Consider the following 18,346-nt stretch of genomic DNA (forward strand, 5'->3'; position numbering starts at 1 on the left):
TATTTGAGGAATGACGTTTATTCTTCAGTAATGTGAAGAAAGGCACAACACTGCTTAGGCACGAAGAAAAAATGCAAAGTCTGCAATAAATACACCATAAATCATCATAATATCAGCACTTTGTGAGTTAAACGTTTTGCATAAAGAGTCTTGCTGCATTGCTTTGCATATCAGAGAGCTACTTGCCATAAAAAATTAAGCAAAAATCCAAAAAGAAAAAAAGGTGCATAATACATCATCGCGAGAGTTTAAAACTATTTTGTTTACACTATACAGCAACCACTGGTAAAATATATAACGTATCAGCTTCAAGTTGAGTGCCATCCACTAGTGGCACAATAAATAACAAAAGTTTAGAAAGTATGCGTGTTAGTTAAAAAGCTTCTTAATGTGCATTGTCATTAGCTAGAAATAAGTGAAACCCTGAATCACATTCTACAACGATTAACTGTGAGGTATACACAGTAGAGATTTGGCGAAACCTTATTGCAGGTTAACAGGAACCACCTGAACACAGTAATTTGGCATAAGCATAGTGCCGAGTCCCTGAGGTAATCCACGCACTCAGAGACTGAATTCATCCTACCCACGAAAACTAAATTAAAACATTAGCAGTGCAAACCCGACGCGTTCGGAAAAAAATCATCAAAAAGATTGTTAGAGAAATAAAATGGCATCTGCGCCACGATCAGGCAATCAATAAGTAAATATAAGCTAAACTACTTTTATCGTTTGTTCAACGAATACTAACGAAACTGTACTGGGCAGCTCGAGGTCCCTATCAGGCTCAGGTTTTAGCTAAAAATTTGTGTCTCTCGTGACACGACTCAGTTGAAGGTGCTCTATCCACCTTCAAAAACGCAGGTACGAGCGCTAATTCATCACAGGTGCCCATGGGTGCAGAGAGGCTTGAGGCATGATGAACTGCGGAGGCTGCTGCGGCAGGATGTAGTAGCTGAACACCTGCTGGGGTGGAGGCGGCGGCGGGGCCGTGCACATGGTGAGGTACACTGTGGTGGCCTTCTTGTAATGGGGGCAAGCTGGGGCATGGTTGTAGTAGTAGTGGATGCTGGTAGAGAGCTGCACAGAGAGGAAGTGGAAGAAGTGGATTAGATCAATAGCACAACAAATTTGAGTAACTAATTCATCAGGTACTCGATGAACTCACAAACATCGTCATAAAATGACAAAAAACAAACATTTACCGTATTTCTGAAACATCTGGTCCTGTATGGTCCATCTCCGTATCTCCTACGAATCCTGGGCACCATCGCTACTGGGCAGACGCCTGCTTCGGCCGCAGGCGGCGTGGCGACGGCCTCCACCTTCTTTGGCCCCGTCTCTCCATCCTTTGCTTCCTCTTCGTTGTCACTTGATGACGTGGAACTACAGGACGAAGAGGTGGCGGAGTGATAGTCGGACGTGTGATCCGGCGTTCCAGCGCCCACTGACTCCTTGTTGAATCTGGCGATTGTGAACGGCCGATAGTGCTCTTTAGATCTGCGAAGAGGGAAATTAAGTTTTTAAACCACACATTGGTTTGCCTTGATGTACGCATGGTGACAACTTGCTTGTGGCTAGACTAAACGCCTCCTCGTAGCTGCAGGCTGCCTGGGTAGCTTTGTGTCTCAGCAGGCCACTCCGACTCACCTCGCGCACACCTCCATCGGGTCAATCCACAGCGTGAGCTCGGGTGGCAGGCAAAGCTCACTGGGTGTGATCTCAATCTCCTTGCACGCTTGTAAGAGCACATCATCACACACTTGTCCATTATTTATACGGATACACCTGTAAGGAAATAGTACGTTAAAAACTGCTTTTTTCTCCCAAGACTGAATTATCTAAAAACACGACATTCAGTTAAAAAAAAAAAAAAAAACACACGTGTGCCTGGTAAATTACCTGTATGCCTGGCCTTTGCTGGGGCAGTCAGGGTACCAGTGGTCATTGTATTTGTCGCACAGCAGCTTCTGTAGCTTCTCAGCAAACAGTTGTGCCACTGCCTCGTCGAGATTGCTACGGGCCACCACCATACGCTGGAGGTAGGCCACTGCAGCGTTCACCTCCCGCTTCATGATTCACACCTACAGAAACAGAAACAACAGAGAATACAATCTTACTTTTTCCTCTGTGGTTTTGTGAAAACTTGACACGCTTGCGTTTTTTGCACAGATGTAGAGCGAATGACTTCCATTTGGTGAGATTTGCAAGGGTGCTGTGGTCTGATATCTATTACCTGAACTAGAGCCTGGAATCGTACAGCTGTGTTGTCAAAAGGCTAAAGTTTGTATACAGGCAAATAAGATGCAAACTGCTGCTGCTGTGTTGTTGCCATTTAAGTATTTCACCATGCAAATCCAGTGAGCTCACTGTTCTGTTTATCTTCTGATAGTGTGTCTGTTTGGGTTGGTTGCCAGTGTCAGCCTGACCCGTACAGAACGGTGTTTAACAAAAGCCAAGGCAATTCAAACGCTGCAGGCAGAACTGCTGAGCTGAGCCTTGAACCTTTGGTTGCAGACAGCCATTCTGCTCCTGCGGCTCTAAATACACCATGACTGCTTCACTCCGTGATGACAGTTACAATTATTATTTGCCCAAAGAGAAACAAGTTGACCTAGAGTAACTGTAAATCCCTAACAAATATGTTTTGGTTGATCGAGGCTCCCTGTGGGTTACCAGCCATATGTTTACATGGCCAAATAGCAGCTTTGTCATTCTAGACACCTATTAGTCTGTGAGGTAAACAGGGTTAAATTACACATGTTTGTCATGTTAACGTCGCCGGTGTTGTTGTTACATTTCCCTTTTTGTCACTACTGAATACACTCCATCATCGAGCATCTAGCAACATGCTGACCTGCAGAATGCAACTGTCTGTCTGTGAACACAGGCTTGTCTGCTTGGTTTTCCTGTTTGATTTCTACTACAACCACCATGGGTGCTGAGCAGTGTAACACTTGGCCACACAGAAGAAAGCGTTGTATGTGTGTATGCTAAAACAAACATGCAATATAAAGCCACTATTAACATAAATAACCAGTTAGTAAGCCAAGCTGGCCATTTTTATGATGTAACTGCATTCATAAAAATGTAATCTAAGCAAACTGTTTTGTCTGCTGATCAGTCTCTCACACAAGTGAAACACACAAATCTCATCTGATTCAGTGTAACACAATGTACTGAACTCATGCAAGATGAGTCACGTGCTTAGCTGGCATCCTGTGAAAAACCATGAACATGTCTCAATAATTATGTTTTTCCCTCAGTGACAGTTAGCACCACTTCTTCAATCTAAACAGGGGATAGTGAATCCCTCCAAAGGGCCTCCAGCTATCACCCCCGTGTTACCATTTACCTGCCGCTGTTATCAAACCTCTACAGGAAAAGTTCTGACTGTAAGTTCAAGACTACAAACCTGACTTACACTACTTGCAAACCACAGCAACACAGAAACCATCATATCAACATGAGTCACCCCGTCCTGTGGTCAGAGAGTGGTACTGGGTGGATCCCCACTCCTTGTGTGTCCCCTAACCTAACAGCCAATTGACCTGCCCAATGCGCGTTTAGCATACCAAAACCTGCCATGGGTTCCGAGCAGCACATCACATCTCCATAAGCGCAATCACGACTCAATGTGCGATAAACGCCTATAATTTTGCGGTCTTTTGTCTGAGTTCTCCGCTGTCTAGGCGAAACAAAAGGGGACGCAACAAAGAAACAACAACTGCACGGCTCAAGGAGAGTCCACGTGTTTGTGTGCGTGGCTGAGAGAGTCTAATCGAAACACACGAAAGCAACCTACAGTTCTAGCGCCGATACTCTAACTGTGCTAGAAAGGAAACGTCACGGTGGAAACAACATTGTGATGGTTTCTGGCAGTGCGGAAACCCCCAATGGAAATTTAGAAAGTTAGCGGAGTCTGCCCTAAAGATGCCACCGCATTTATTTACTTCAAACTAGACGTGAAAATAAAAATCGAGAACTGACAATAATGTTTAGGTCTTATTCCCCTAAAGTAGCCGTTACAAGTTCACTATCAGCCTAACAAAAAACCCTCACAAACGATACACTAGAATAAAAGTGCGCTCCTCAGTCTCCAAGATAGAAAAGGGCATTAACGTAACTATTTGAGGGACACGGCAGCATCACATGAAGACGGGAGCTTACAGCTTCGTAAAATAAGATACAACTTAAATAAAAAAGAAGACGAGAGAGAGAGAGGGAGTACAGGTAAAACAAAATAAAGCTACTTACTGTGAACGAGGAACGGATCGTCTCGGTGAAAAAAAACCGGCGCTGGCTGATCGCCTTCGACTCTTTGGTCTCTTCTCGTCGCTACGTGTTCGTCGCTCGGTGTTCTGATGCGTTGGAGTTATTATGGTCAGCACGTGTTGCTTCCTCGTTCGGTCGCTGCTGCAACTGAAACGTAACACTGCCGTCAGCGTGACTCACTTCCTTTAAGGAGCGCGACAGGCTGCCTGCGGCGAGGCCCCGCCCAGTCCAAACAAGGACTGCCGCCGTAACCAGGTAACCGCTGGCCTCAGGCGTGGGAGGGCAGGGAGGGGTGAGGGGGGGGAAAAACCGTTTCTGCAACTTGTACCGGTTTGTTCCCAAAGCACAGCACAACTTTAACGTTCTATAAAAATACTCTGTGGAGCTTTTTCATCATATAACGTATTTACCAGCAATATTCCAATATATTAACAAAGCAAATAAACGTATCTTGTAGGTTGATATCCTTTATATGGTACTTTACAACTGTACTCTACTTACTTTACAACAGTTCAAGTAAACGTAATGCCTATAATTTGTGAGTGTTGCACCAATTCTTTTTCTCTGATCCTCTTTAGTTTAAATTTAGTATGAGTGTTTTATTAAGTATTTGTTTAACTTTTTTTATTTTACTGTATTCTGTTTATTTTTCTAGGTCATATTTTTCACCCATTACAAGATGCACTTTTTCCCAGTAAGTCACCATCATGTTGGCTTTTGTCACATAAATTAACTTCAGTTTCTTTTCCTTAAATTGCAAAGTCCCCTCATGCAATGTAGTACTCTCAGCTATACTCTCAGCTATAGATAAAATTTAAGAAGAATCCCCCCAGATGAGCAACTGTATGGATATAAGCAAATAAGTTGGTTGGGGTGGTAAATAATGGCTACACAAAAGGTTGCAAACTTAGTCATAAGGAAATGTATGGGGATATTGGAAAATATTATATGAAAATGAACTGACTTATTTTGGCTTTAAAGCATCATTCAAGGGTAAAAGATAAAGAGAAAACATTGTTGGCACTTGTATCAGAACCCTGATTTGATTTTGTTTAACCTATTTTAGGATGGATTAATCCTACAGATGAACCCCCCCATGTTACAAAACAGAGTTTCTGTATCCACTGATTCATAATAAGAATATTTTTAAATTATTGAAAAACCCTGACAAATATAGGGTGAGATCTCTATCTTTAATCTAGAGCGTAGTTTGTCAATTTGAGAGCGGACTTTAGCGATTTAATGTTAAGATTTTGTCATGCTTGCTCTCAAAACCCTTTCTTTGCTTTAAAATTGTCTCTGCACGCGCTCATATTCACTCTGCTCGCGTTCAAATCTTTATTCGCGCTCTCAGATTTCTTGCGCTGGCGCTCAAATCCTCCTCGCTCTCGGTTCTTGCTGCTTGCTCTCAATTCGTCTCACGCGTGCTCTCGCTTCTATGACCCGACACAATCCTATCAAAAATCACTAGCCAATAGGAGGCCAGGGGTGCAGACCAATGACACCATCGCTTACTTTTCCCATGCGGAAAAGAAGCAAAGTGAATTTAGAACAAGTATTTCAGAGTCCGTGTATTAATAAAAGTCAAAGTCAACTTTATTGTCAATTTCTACAATGTTTTGTTTTGGATCTACAGACAACTAAAATTACGTTACTCTCAGACCCTCGATATAAAACAACGTAACACAGAACAGACCCGAAAACAAATCCAACCCTCCATCCCCCCAAAAAACAAAACAGAATGTGGACTACTAGTACATCGTATGATGCTATGATGCGTTCATTATATGTTTCATAAAAGGTGACCCGCATAATCTAATTTACCTTGCCTTTAGTCTTGTTGACGTCTGACAGAGAGATGGAATAATATATTTTGTTGAAATAAACCTGTCACCCTGTAAAGTGTATGTCAAGCCCAACAACATCAGCACCAGGGTTAGATCGCTAAACTGATTTAACCAGTCAGACTGAAAAAGCGATGAGCTGCTACTGCAGATCATCGGGTGCGGTGCATCAGGACAGACACCAGCTGAAGTCAACGGCACCAACGGCAGATTCTCAGTGCAGATGGTCAGCTGATTTGTTTATTTTTCCGCGTTTCGTCTCACCTCTTTCGGCGGCTAGTGTGGGGAATCGAATGAAACATTTGTTTTACATCTGTCTGGAGAATCAAGTCACCCTAGCCTTTGCTCAGCTCATTCAATTCTTTGTATTTCCCAGTTAACTCCAAACATTACTTATCTCCCCTTTACCTTCCACATTCATTGAAACAATGAATCTGTTTTACTCCAGTGTAATAAACGGACGCTGCGTGAAGCCCTGTGCTCTGATGAAGTTAAACAGTTTTGCTAAACAGGTTTAAACATATCAAAAATCACAGCTTTACTGATGGTCTAAGGTCTCCTTATTCCTCTATTGTGCTCAAACCAACGTAAGAGCTAGATGGACAAACATACATCGTATTATAAAATAAAAATCATGTTGGACTGTTAATGCTTTGGATCCAATTGCGTTAAGCTAGCTTAATCGATTACCACAGTTAGCGATGTAATTAAATACAAAATAGCTCAACGATGTTCCCAATTTCCACAATAAGTGACGTTACTGCTTTCAATTAGAGTTTTAATCAAAATACATTCATTGAAACGATGAATCTGTTTCCTCCAGTGTAATAAACGGGCGCCGCGTGAGGCACTGTGCTCTGATGAAGTTAAACAGTTTTGCTAAACAGGTTTAAACATATCAAAAATCACAGCTTTACTGATGGTCTAATGTCTCCTTATTCATCTATTGTGCTCAAACCAACGTAAGAGCTAGATGGACAAACATACATCGTATTATAAATAAAAATCATGTTGGACTGTTAATGCTTTGGATCCAATTGTGTTAAGCTAGCTTAATCGATTACCACCGTTAGCGAAGTAATTGAATGCAAAATAGCTCAACGATGTTCATAATTTCCATAATAAGTGACGCTACTGCTTTCAATTAGCGTTTTAACCGAAATACCGTTACCGTGTTCCTTTTACCTTCTCAATGCTTCTCTTCCGCATGGCAAAAGTAAGCGTCATGCCATTGGTCAGCAGCCCTGGCCTCCTATTGGCTGGTGAGTTTTGATAGAATTGTCTTGGGTCCTGGAAGCGAGAGCACGCGTTGAGACGAAATGAGTGCTAGCTGCAAGAACCGAGAGCGAGGAGGAGGATTTGAGCGCGAGCGCTGGAAATCTGAAAGCGCGAATAAAGATTTGAACGCGAGCAGAGTGAATCTGAGCGCGTGCAGAGTGAATTTTGAGCGCGTGCAGAGACATTTTTAAAGCGAAGAAAGGGTTTTGAGAGCAAGCATTACAAAATATTAACATTAAATCGCTAAAGTGCGCTCTCGAATTGAAAAACTACGCTTTTGATTAAAGATAAAGATCTCACCCCATAGGACAAACATCTCTAGGTAATAGTTAATGAAAAATGGTTATGAACAGCTGAAATCTAATAGGACTATAAATCAGTTGCCAGTAGCAAAACGGTCTCATTCACTACAATGGTTGAAATTGTGTGTTGCCAGATAAGGTCATTCATAGTGGTTTTCTCTACAGCTCTGCATAATGATTCAAAGTGGGAGCAAACTTTAATTTACAGGGTTGGAAATTGAAAATAGTGCCATTAGTGACCTTTTTTCTTCCTTTTACTCGTTTTGCTGCAGCTGCTGCTGGTTTCTGGCTCTTTTTGTTTTCACTGTAGTGAAAAGCTGTTCTGTTGGGCTGAGCTCAGGCGACTGACTTGACCAACAAAGAATGGCCCTTTGCTTTAAGAGCCTCTTGAGTTGTTTTGTGTCATCATCCATCAGCAGCGTGAAATGGTTTCTAAAGGCATTGACCAGATAGAAGAAGTGCTTCATTGAATCTACACGTCCTTAAGATGTAGCACTTTAACGTCTGCCGGCATAATTAGCTGAACAGCTCAAAGTTCAAACCAGATATATTCAGCCAGTTCCAAGTGAGTCACAAAGGTTGGAAAGCAGAGATTTACAGCATAAGGAACAATTTATTTTTATAGATGTAAATAAAGATCTAATGACTTGTCATTTTTTGGCTCCAATAGTGAGTTTTATTGCCCATATTTCAGTCCCTCTATTTATGTTTATGTGGTTTCAGACTAAAAACCAAATGCTTAATAAACAATACATGAAATGAAAAAAAATCGTGAAACTAATGAATGAATAAGTGATAAATAACAACAAAATATAATAATAGATAGAATCTTATTCATAATCTAAGTTCAGTGATAGGTGATTTTATACTTGGGCCGTTCATTCTTCATTCAAACCCTGTTTCATAGTGTTGAAAGTAATTTAAAGTTTCATCAGTTTTTATTTATCAGTTTGCAGGAATGGGTTAAATCTTAACAGATACTTTAGCCAAGTGTGAAGCAAACACTTCAGAATTCATCAGCACCCACTTCATCAGAAACATCAGTGATGTGGTTCTTCAAGCTAATAATCTTAATCTTAATTATCTTCAAGCTAATGTTTGTGCATGTATTCTTTTTTGCTCCCTGTCCTAAAACCTACTTGTCTACAATATGGCTGTAATAATACATCTTTTCCAACCGATACATTTATTATCATTTTGTGTTACTGACTAAGTGTTGTAGTGGGTTTTTTTTCAAATATAAGGAATCTGGAGTCATCCTCTCTTTAGTTTTCTTGTGGTTTTCAGGTGTGTTGCTGAGCTTCCACTCATTTTACCTGTTTCTGAGATACTTTTTAAATTATTATTTGACCACTTTTGATGCTTTACTGTGTCTCTGGGTTCATTGTGTGTTTAGCCATTGAATGGGCTCCTTTAGCCCAGCCATGGTGGCCTTCTCTTGCATAACCCCCCTCTACACCACACATTAAAAGTTATATTGAGCAGCTACCAAATGCAAATGTCACAAACAGATCCTGGGCAGGTCTTTTATTAGGCTGATTGGTTGCAGAGGTCCTGGAGGTGCCGGGCTGCATCGACCACACCCGGGTGTGGGCTGTTTTTGTCAAGGCCCTTGACCTGAAGCTGTAACGATTAACTGACTTTTCCACAACTTGAGTGTTCATTTTCAACATGTATATGATGCCAAGAACATAATCTTTGTTTTATTACTTACAAACCTTCTAAAATATTAAAGCACAAGGCAAAGTGGCAAGTCCTACGATCAAAACCCATCCCTAGAAAATATATTGTAGTCAGTATTATTTCAAAGCATCTTGTGTATAAACAGGTAATAAAACATTTATTTTCCAGTGCTATCTTAACAAGTTATGTAGAGTATTAGTTGGTTTATATGGGGCTGATATTGGCTCCACTTTAGTCTCAGGTCTACTTTAAAGTATACTTTAGGCAAAGTATTATATTAATGAGACTACACTATAATTGGGGAGGGTTAATATAGAAAACGTTGCATTGCTGCATCACTGCTGAACTGTAGAATTCTTTAATTATTAAATGTGGGTGTTAGGTATGATCATTGTTTTTTTAAAAAAACATCCAGATTTTATATTATACAAGATCTTTAATGGAGGCTATTTACTGAACAATGTAATTTGAATAGAAAGCTGTGGATCAGGTAAAATCTGTACATGTACTCATTATACAAACTATAGGGCTCATTATGAAAATGTTTTTTTTTTATTGGTATCTATTTGAATGTTGTTGCTTAACTAATAGTCCCTAAAATCCCATCATTAGTTTTTGTTTAACCTTGAAAATGTTTTGGCCTATAAAAAAGATGTGAACGTCGACTGCAGTATGTTGGACATGATAAGTTTAACACTAGTCCCTAGCCTGTGTTTTCATCACTGCAGTTGTTTTCTGATCTGTGATTTATTCATTTTAATAATTATCTAACTTACTGCAGCTCTGTTATAGGCGCCCAGTGCCCTTTTGACCGGAGCTTCGACCAGAACAAGCTGCGAGTCACTAAGCTTAGATCAATACCAAGTCCATAAATATCAGCAGTTCACAGCAACACAGACTGAAAGACTGCAGCTATAAATCACACAGTGTGCGAGCGCCAGCCTCTGTCAGAGCTTAGTATGTAAAGGTCTGAGTACAGAGCAGCAGATGGGGAAATAAGGATGAAGGCGCTCTGTAGAAACTTTCACCAAAAAGTAATGTGGTTGAGAGTTAGTTAGAACGTTGTCTGTGTTTCTCGTTGCAACCACTAGAGGGCAGCCTAGCTTCAAGTCTGTTACTGGCTTCTTTAAAAAGAAAAACGCCATAGTCAGACTACTAAACAGAACGTTAATGCCAATTCGAATACTTGTGTTTGACTGCAAATGCCTTTTCCAGGTGTAAGTTGTGTTTAAAATTTATTTTTGTCTAAATTATTTGGAGAGCTTAGCCCTCTCGTGTCCTGTGTCTGTTGCATTTGATCACGTGGATTCTCATTGTCCATTTACACTTTGTTCTGTTTTCTCATGTCACTCGCAGCCGTATGTTGGCGTCAGTACAGGTAGGTTGAAGGCAGGGTCCGTGCACATTTCTCTGCACCCCTGCCTCTGCCGGATCACACTGCCTGCCCCAGATGCCAAGTCAAGAGTGAATTATTGGCGCGAGTGTGTGTGACAGAGCAATAGAAACAGATAGCGAGAAGCAGAAGCATCAAAGCAGTGAGAAGTAGAAAGTGTTGGAGAGTGGGTGTCTTTTCTATCGATTAGCCTTGTTTTGATGATCGATGGAAATTAAATTGCCTTTTCTCCTTCTGTTTCCCTTGTGATCGTCTTTCTCACTTCTTCTGACCTCCATCCCACTCCATTCACTTAAGATGAACTCATGCAGGCAGTTTCTGTTGTTAACTGTAACATTGATTGCGTGGCAGTGTCTTTAAGCAAGCAATTATTTCTCTCAAAGAGTCACAGGCCATTGTTTCTCACTTTTATTCCTGATGCTTGATGAACCAAGCTTTATCTGAAACGAGTGACTTTCTGTGCCTGAGTTTCATTTGTTGCTCTCAGACAATGGTGAGCATTCCTCAGTGATAATGGGAAACCAGCGTGGGATTGTTGTAACACACACTCACACACACACACACACACACACACACACACACACACACACACACACACACACACACACACACACACACACACACACACACACACACACACGCACGCACTTTTCATGCAGATAATTCCTCACAAGTGTCCCGATTTTGTAGATAAGTATTGGAAATGAATCCACTTGACCTCGAAATGTGATCGTTCTTTTTCAGGAACAGCCGCTCTCTGAACGCGTCTGGCAATATCAATGAAGCCCACACGCATACACCACATGCAGCCTGCTTCGCCTTTAAAAACATATTGATTTCTCCCTTTCGCAGGGAGCTTAATGCGATCGATCGGCCCGGCCCTTTCAAGATCAGCGCCAGTATAAGCATCTCTTCCCCTAACACACATGCAGCCTCTTTCCCCTCAGGTAATGATTGTCCTTGGGCTGGGGGATAGTTTGTCTGCATTAAAAGAGTGAGGTGTGTTTCACGTGGCATCCACTCCTTCACTGCCCTGTGGTCCCCACTAAGTGTGGAATGTAGGTTTGCCTCTTGAACAAAAGGTGTGGGTGAATGCAGCACACACCTCGTTTGACCTTTATGAACCTCCCTCCTCCTCCCCCCCTCACCGGGTCGATACCTATTTGTATTTGCGATGCATTAGAGCAGTGGCCTCCTTTTTAGCTGGAAAAAGTTGACTTTTCTGTGTTTGACATTTTATGGGCAACACGACCGTTTTTACCAGCCACAGTTTTTTCAGCTTCATTTTAACATTTCATGAGAATTATGAGACATCCCCAGTGACGGTATAGATCATTACAGCACACTGCTGTGTTCACTGCGTGCGTCTTGGGTTGTAGATGTGGTTTGTAAAGACTTGTTCCCATGGATCTAAAAGCCATTAACAAGATAAACAAGAGCATTTTATTTGTGAAAACATTTGAATTTGACATTCAGGCTTATTTATGGGCATATTTATTGCCAATATTTCAGTCATTACATTGTTCACAGGGTTTGACTTAACAAAATGTTTTGCATTTTATTAAACAAACTAAATGATAATGAATAGTAGAAATAATAAATGGGCAAATAATTTCATTAAGTCACTCTAAAAATGTCAAAAATAACTCAAGGTTTAAATTAAAGATCTTTCTGTTTGTTGTCTGGAAATAAAAATACACAAGTTTAGTCTGATTAATATTAATCCATCACTGTTTAATGCTATTAAACTATTAAAAACTAATGCTATTTTTCTGTGAATTGGTAGATGTTTTTTTTTCTTTCCATACAATCTTTTAAAATGTTTGCACCATGTTCCCTGTCTCCTGAAGCTACATCTTAAAGATCAGATGACTTTATTCTTTGTCTCAATACCCTTTCAACCCTTCGGCCCATTTCTAACATGCTAAAATGTTTCATCTGCTACTTTGATGCAACGTGTATTTATGAATCCACAGACTGTTGTGCAAACTCTGGCCCTGAATAAATGTTCAGGGACTACTTGTATAACATCGAACGCTAACATATGCAGCCTGTTGTGTGAGAGGCGGTGAGTTTAACATGTGGCCCCTCTAGCCTACGATCGAATCCTGACTCCCCTCTTTCTCCCCCTCCGCTGTCTCAACAATTAAATCAGTCAAGGTGAGTGCGCTGCCCACTCGCTTTCTTTTTTAGAAAAAAAAGGAAAATGGATAAACGCATGGGCTGGTATAATAGTCCACTCCATGACCCACAACACAAACAATTTGTCTTATTATGAAACATTTCACCTGCATGTCACTAGTTGCCATGGAGATTTTCTGCAGATATGTGAGGCTCGGCTTAATGGGCTGACCTTAACCTTGCACTTTCTCAATTGTATGCTTCCATGAAGTTACAAACACATGGGCATACTTTCAGTATTTCGCAAGCAGCCTTGTCTCTCCCTCGGCATCAGACCACTGGAGCTTCCATTTAAATATTGCTTTATGCACCGTACGTGTGTATCTCCAAAGTCTTCCACAGCTTTTATCCACCATTACCAAACCTTTCCCCTCCCCCATCTGCATTTCCCTCTGCCCCTTTTTGCTCCTCTGTCCTGCGCTCGCTCGCTCGCCCGCCCGCTCGCTCTCTCCCTCTCTCTCCCTCCTGCAAGCTGTGTCTCTTTCCTGTGTGCTGGGGGGCCAGCGGAGGGGAAGTACACCGAGAAAGAAAAGCACTCCCTGAGTTCAAGTGCATGGGCTTAAAGGTACAGCTGGCTCCGACAAAGGGGAATATGACAAGGAAAAGCAGTCGTGGAAAAGCAGAAATAATGACCTATGGACAAGGCGCTTGTGCACATGGAGGCAGAGTAGGGATCATTTTTTTGGGGGGGGGGGGATTAAAAAAGATGTGAACAGGAAAAAAATGTCTCCTCCCCCTTTCCCCTCTCGTGTACACTCCTATTCCCTCCCACCTTCCTTTCTCTGCCTGTCCCTCTCCCTTCTCCTTCATTTTTACCCTGCACGCATGCACTCTCTCACACATACATACACATGATGACTGATGCCTTCTCTCTTCTTCTCTTACGCTCCTTGTTTTCCCAGCTCTCTGCAGTCCGAGTCTTTTGTGTGTTTCTCTTCTCCGCTCAGCGTAGGACTGCCTCCTCACGGCTTCAGCACATGCTATCCCGGGCACAAACTGAGCAGCAGCACTACCTGCCTCTCACTCCGCTGCCCGTGACTTCATCTGCTTGCCTTTTCCTCCTGTACTTTGGCTCACCGCGTTGATCTCCTTTGTCCAAAGGGCACGGTTCACTTTAAAGTTCCTAGCGCGGAAGGGGTGGCAAAAAAAAAAAAAAAGAGAGACACGGTGTCTGAGGAAGAGGAGATGAGGCAAGAGCGGATAAAATGTGACGGGTCTGGAGGGAAACACAGATGCAAAAGCTGCAAGTCAGGAGGGAAAGCACTAACTCGAGAGTAAGGAAGAAGAGGCAGAGGAGGAATCAAGTTGGAAACGAGAGAAACGCGGGAAAAGGTAAACGATGAGCTGAAAGTCTTTTGTATCTGTTTCGAACTGTTTTAACAACAGAAGTTATCCAACCCAATGTTGTGTCTTTTGTTGTTTTTGCTGTGTTTCGCCTTTATTTCTGTTCAGATTTACCCTCTGTCAGTCGTGTTCCCTCCTTCCTAGTCCTGCTAGATCGCACCCCCGTGTCTCCACGCTGTGCTTGTTGCTGTATAATTCACATGTATGTTTGCTGAAACGGCTCTCGCCTGAAATCAAGCCCAGTGGTCGGAAAAGGCTCAGGCTGGTTTTGGGGCCCAGTTGTGAGGACGGAGGGGAAGGAAGAACGCTCGTCTCGTGCCGTTACTGTGCTGAACGCTGTCGGAGCACCGTGTTGGAGCAGGCGCTTAATAAGCCAATGGTTTTGTACTAGTTTGACCTCTTTTAGTTGCATCCGATGAAACGGTTTGAAAGATGACACGAACTATTTGAATTCTTCGGCCGTCGTGCTCCCTTTGGAGTTGACACGTCCCACCCACTACTACACCCTTACGCAGTTCTGTGGTTTGTGTCCGTCTTATGCTGCCTATGGTCAGACCTCATGCATGGACCTCTCAGCCTCCACCAAAGCCAAACTCGCTCCTCGGAATCCTTCGAATAATGCCTTGCACACATGCACCCCTGCGCCCATCCTCGCTGCTCCTTGTCCTCCGTCCTGCCTCCATTATTTAATCTCTACAGGTTAGTTTGGTCCCCCGCATGTGTCCTCAAGGACTTATGGTCTACCCGTGCTCCTAACAAGCCTGTCCATCTCCATGGAGATAGAGGATTTCAACATTTGTACCCCCTGAATGCAAGCAACACTCAAAGCTAACCCCAGTTGTCTGCAGGGTAGGCAGCGCCATTGGCCCCAATGCAGAAACTCAGTTTTCTTGGTTAGCAAATCCCAGCGTGATTGTGCGGGTAATCGGAATTTTGATATTGTTGATGACTGACAGTATCTGTGAACAGATTTACCTCAAGACTTAGTCAGCCGACCTTGATGACTGGTTGCCGGTGTCCATAGATACACGAGTAGCTAAGGCACTTAGCACAGCTCACACAATCATTGGCATTTTGGGATATGGTTAAACCGAGCACATTAAATATTGTGACATTGTGATTATATTTTTGGTTATTTTTGAACTGTGAAAAGTCTATGATATTTTAGATGGGCGAGTATGCTTTTATATGGAACATTGGAATCATGAGCAGTTAATTTCATTTGCAATGTAGTTCATTTTGTGTTGATTTAATTACTGATCAAGATTAAACTTGACCTAAAGCTGACCTTGAAAAATTGACAATAATCCCTTCAATTCCCCTGGATCAACCAATGCAGTGTTAATATCAAATTTTGACTCAGTTCAAATGGTATTATTTTTGCAAATCGTTATTTAAAATGTACTTACATCGTGACAAAGATTCAGATTCAGTGATTTACCTATGCTAAGTATAAACATCTGTGGTTTCTGCATAATTTGAGAGTCAAACGCTTTGCAACTCCTTTTACAAACAAACGGAAAAGAGAGGAACATTAATTCAGCTCAGCGAGACCATCGGCCTTGTGATTGCTGCCGTGACATTAATACGTCCATATCATAACACAACAAAACATCATGCATTCAGCTCGCCTCTATAGCACCTCTCCTCTTCAACAATACTCAATACAGTGGCTGAAATAATGGATTAGCCCAGCTGATTCCGCCAACAATGAACCTGTCTCTTATTTAAACCCTCTTCAACTTGAGGCCGCCACTTACTGATCCCAGCACATCTAAACTTTAGAGTGCAGCGGAAGCCATTACTGTGTTTCACTTTATGAAAAAATAACTCGGCCTTCGCTATCAATTATGTAGCTCTTGTGTGAAAGAGATGGGAACAGGGCCACACACAACAGGCAGCGGCATCCGGCGTCGAGAGAAAGGACTGCACCATGTGACTGCTGTGGATGCACCACAGCTCTCTCACGGTCTGAGTGGGAGCTATTCCCTGTGGATCCAGTGTTCCAGTTGCTTCAGTGTTTGTCTGCTTGCTGTAGGACATGGGGTTGAAAAGGGGGCTGCAGCTCCATCTGGATGCCCACAGGGCCTTTCCTGCTAATAACTACACTGCTCGAAAGTTTGGCCACTTTGAATCTCCGAGTGACGTGAAAAGGCTTCGTTCCATTGCGGGAGGTGAATAATTAAAATTTGTTGTGCCAGTTGACATACAGGCCTGATCTCTTCTTGTTCGAGTGAACTGCCCAGCCGTGCATCCTTAAACCTTCACCAACCAGCGTGCTGACATGGTCCTCGCATGTTAATTGAAGCATATACTATATATAGTGCTTTGACAGCAACTGGCAGAGGCTTTTACGTAAGCATCTGCATCTGGAGAGGTTAAGTCCTAAGTGTAGCTGCAAAATAGAGCAATCATCCGTCTCACTGTTTGCCATAACACAGTTCTGTTCCATGTGGGCATGAGGCGCTCTCTGCAGCCAGCTGATGATTAGACCTAAAGAGCCGCGTTCTTTATTCACAGAAAGCCGCATAGACACAATATTTTCTTCTTTATTCTCCATAAATGCTAAAACGTGAAAAAAACATTTGATGAGTCACGTGCTATTACATGATTTCTAGGTATGGAAGGACAAATCGCCGCTCGACTCCCGGTTTTGCCCAAAGTAAACGTACAGTTATTCGCTTTGTGCTTCTCCTCCCTCCCCCCTGCAGTGTTAAAAATCTCCCCCAGCAACTGAATTGATATCAATGAATAGTTTCCTCATGGAGAGGCCAGGTGGCTGCTTTGTGCATTCAGGCTGAGGCAGAGGTGGTGAGGTGGGGGTTAATATTTGCAGGCTGGAGGAATGTGTTGGGAGTCAGCAGTGAGAATTCCTCAGTTCTGCATTAGTAGGTCATAGTGTTGCCTCGCCGAACTGTCTCTATCCCTTCGTTTCCTTGCACGTCTGCTTCTTCCGTCTCGTATTTGATGTGTATCACCACGTTTCTAGCGCTCTACTTTTTGATGCGTGTCTCTTCTCGGGATCTTTAGATGCCTGTGAGACATCTAAAGACTCTCAGGAGGTCTGAGCTGGGTAAAAGCGGGAGAGAGTGAAACTGAATCTCAGCGTGGTCGAGTGCAAGACTCTGAACTACTGACCTTGTGTCCTCTTCAGTACGTTGGTTGTCTGTGACGTGTGGAGCAGGTTCACAAGGAATTACGCTTTGTTGATTGACATTTTCTATTCATATTGTCCTCCATCGGTACAAGTGTAAAAAAATCACATCAGCTATTATAATTGTCAGGCCACAGAAATAAATAATATCCTCACAATAAGGGTGTAGATATATTCACACTAGAGTCAAAGTCATAGTTTGCTATAAATTAAGACGAGCACTTACTAAATGTAAAGCTGGAATAAGGTGCGTAGCAGAAAGACTGAACGGAGGGAAAGTCTTTTATTTTAATAGTCTCCTATTTATCTTTAATAAACACCAGCCTAAAGTCTTGAAATGTTCAGGAGTGACAGGCTTTATATTTACTGTTCTTTCGCATCAATTGGATTTATTAAAAAAATAAATGAATGGTCCTAAAATGATAGAGGCATCAGTTCTAAGTTTATGGATCAGGAGGTTGAAGTGTGACTACATCTCTTGTGGCAACATATTGATGGCGTTCACATGGTGATCCATTATGGTTTACAGCGATAAACAGGCTCTGCAGTGGTGTCGGAGGTGTCAGTTGCCCACGTCACACAACGACACCCTCGAGTGTGCCAGCTCTGTGGTGCCAGACAGCGAGGAGGTGGGCACGGTGCAGAAAAGGGAAAGCGAAAGATGAAGGCGTTAAGAAGCAGACAACAGACAAACGGGTAAAAACAGCCGAGACAGAAAGTGTGTGAAGGGAAAAAATGGCTAGATGGAGGCAAGATTTATTGTTTGTGCGCTGGATAAATTATTAGGTTTACTAAATGTGTTTAACAATAATATAATGTGATCTGTTTGGAGATTAGAATGAGCTAGTTATAATACAAGAGAGTGTTTTGTGCATCATTAAATGAAAAAATA

The 18,346-nt window shown here is 42.3% G+C and overlaps 1 protein-coding gene and 1 long non-coding RNA gene across 7 annotated transcripts in view; one reads left to right on the forward strand and one right to left on the reverse strand.

Annotated features, from left to right (window-relative positions):
• On the reverse strand, positions 1-7,404 carry si:dkey-79d12.5 (protein BTG4). 2 transcript variants are annotated; one of them, XM_029129900.3, is made up of 6 exons: positions 7,305-7,404; positions 4,258-4,422; positions 1,903-2,084; positions 1,651-1,788; positions 1,206-1,500; positions 1-1,080 (listed from the first exon to the last, which is right to left on the reverse strand). In XM_029129900.3, the coding sequence occupies exons 3-6, from the start codon at positions 2,073-2,075 to the stop codon at positions 874-876; spliced, it is 813 nt and encodes a 270-aa protein (XP_028985733.1). In that variant the 5' UTR covers positions 2,076-2,084; positions 4,258-4,422; positions 7,305-7,404; the 3' UTR covers positions 1-873. The 2 variants fall into 2 exon arrangements, with proteins under 2 accessions (XP_028985733.1, XP_055359407.1); XM_055503432.1 differs by lacking the exon at positions 7,305-7,404 and having other exon boundaries at positions 4,258-4,531.
• The window catches only part of LOC114843400 (uncharacterized), a 24,190-nt gene continuing 12,095 nt past the window's right edge, over positions 6,252-18,346 (forward strand). For 2 of the 5 annotated variants that reach the window (XR_008692938.1, XR_008692939.1), the window contains exon 1: positions 13,655-14,288. This is a non-coding gene — a long non-coding RNA (uncharacterized LOC114843400). Of the gene's footprint in view, positions 6,346-13,654; positions 14,289-18,346 lie in introns of those variants that run through there. The other 3 variants (XR_008692937.1, XR_003783579.3, XR_003783577.3) reach the window with 3 other exon arrangements.

Source organism: Betta splendens, chromosome 16 (genome assembly GCF_900634795.4).
Source record: "Betta splendens chromosome 16, fBetSpl5.4, whole genome shotgun sequence".
Classification (NCBI taxonomy): Eukaryota; Metazoa; Chordata; class Actinopteri; order Anabantiformes; family Osphronemidae; genus Betta; species Betta splendens.

Coding starts and splice junctions, on each gene's coding strand:
- si:dkey-79d12.5 (XM_029129900.3), bottom strand. CDS start 2,075: ATGAAGCGGGAGGTGAACGCTGCAGTGGCCTACCTCCAGCGTATGGTG. Junction 1,789..1,902: donor AGCAAAGGCCAGGCATACAG/GTAATTTACCAG, acceptor ATTTCCTTACAG/GTGTATCCGTATAAATAATG. Junction 1,081..1,205: donor CCAGATGTTTCAGAAATACG/GTAAATGTTTGT, acceptor CTCTCTGTGCAG/CTCTCTACCAGCATCCACTA.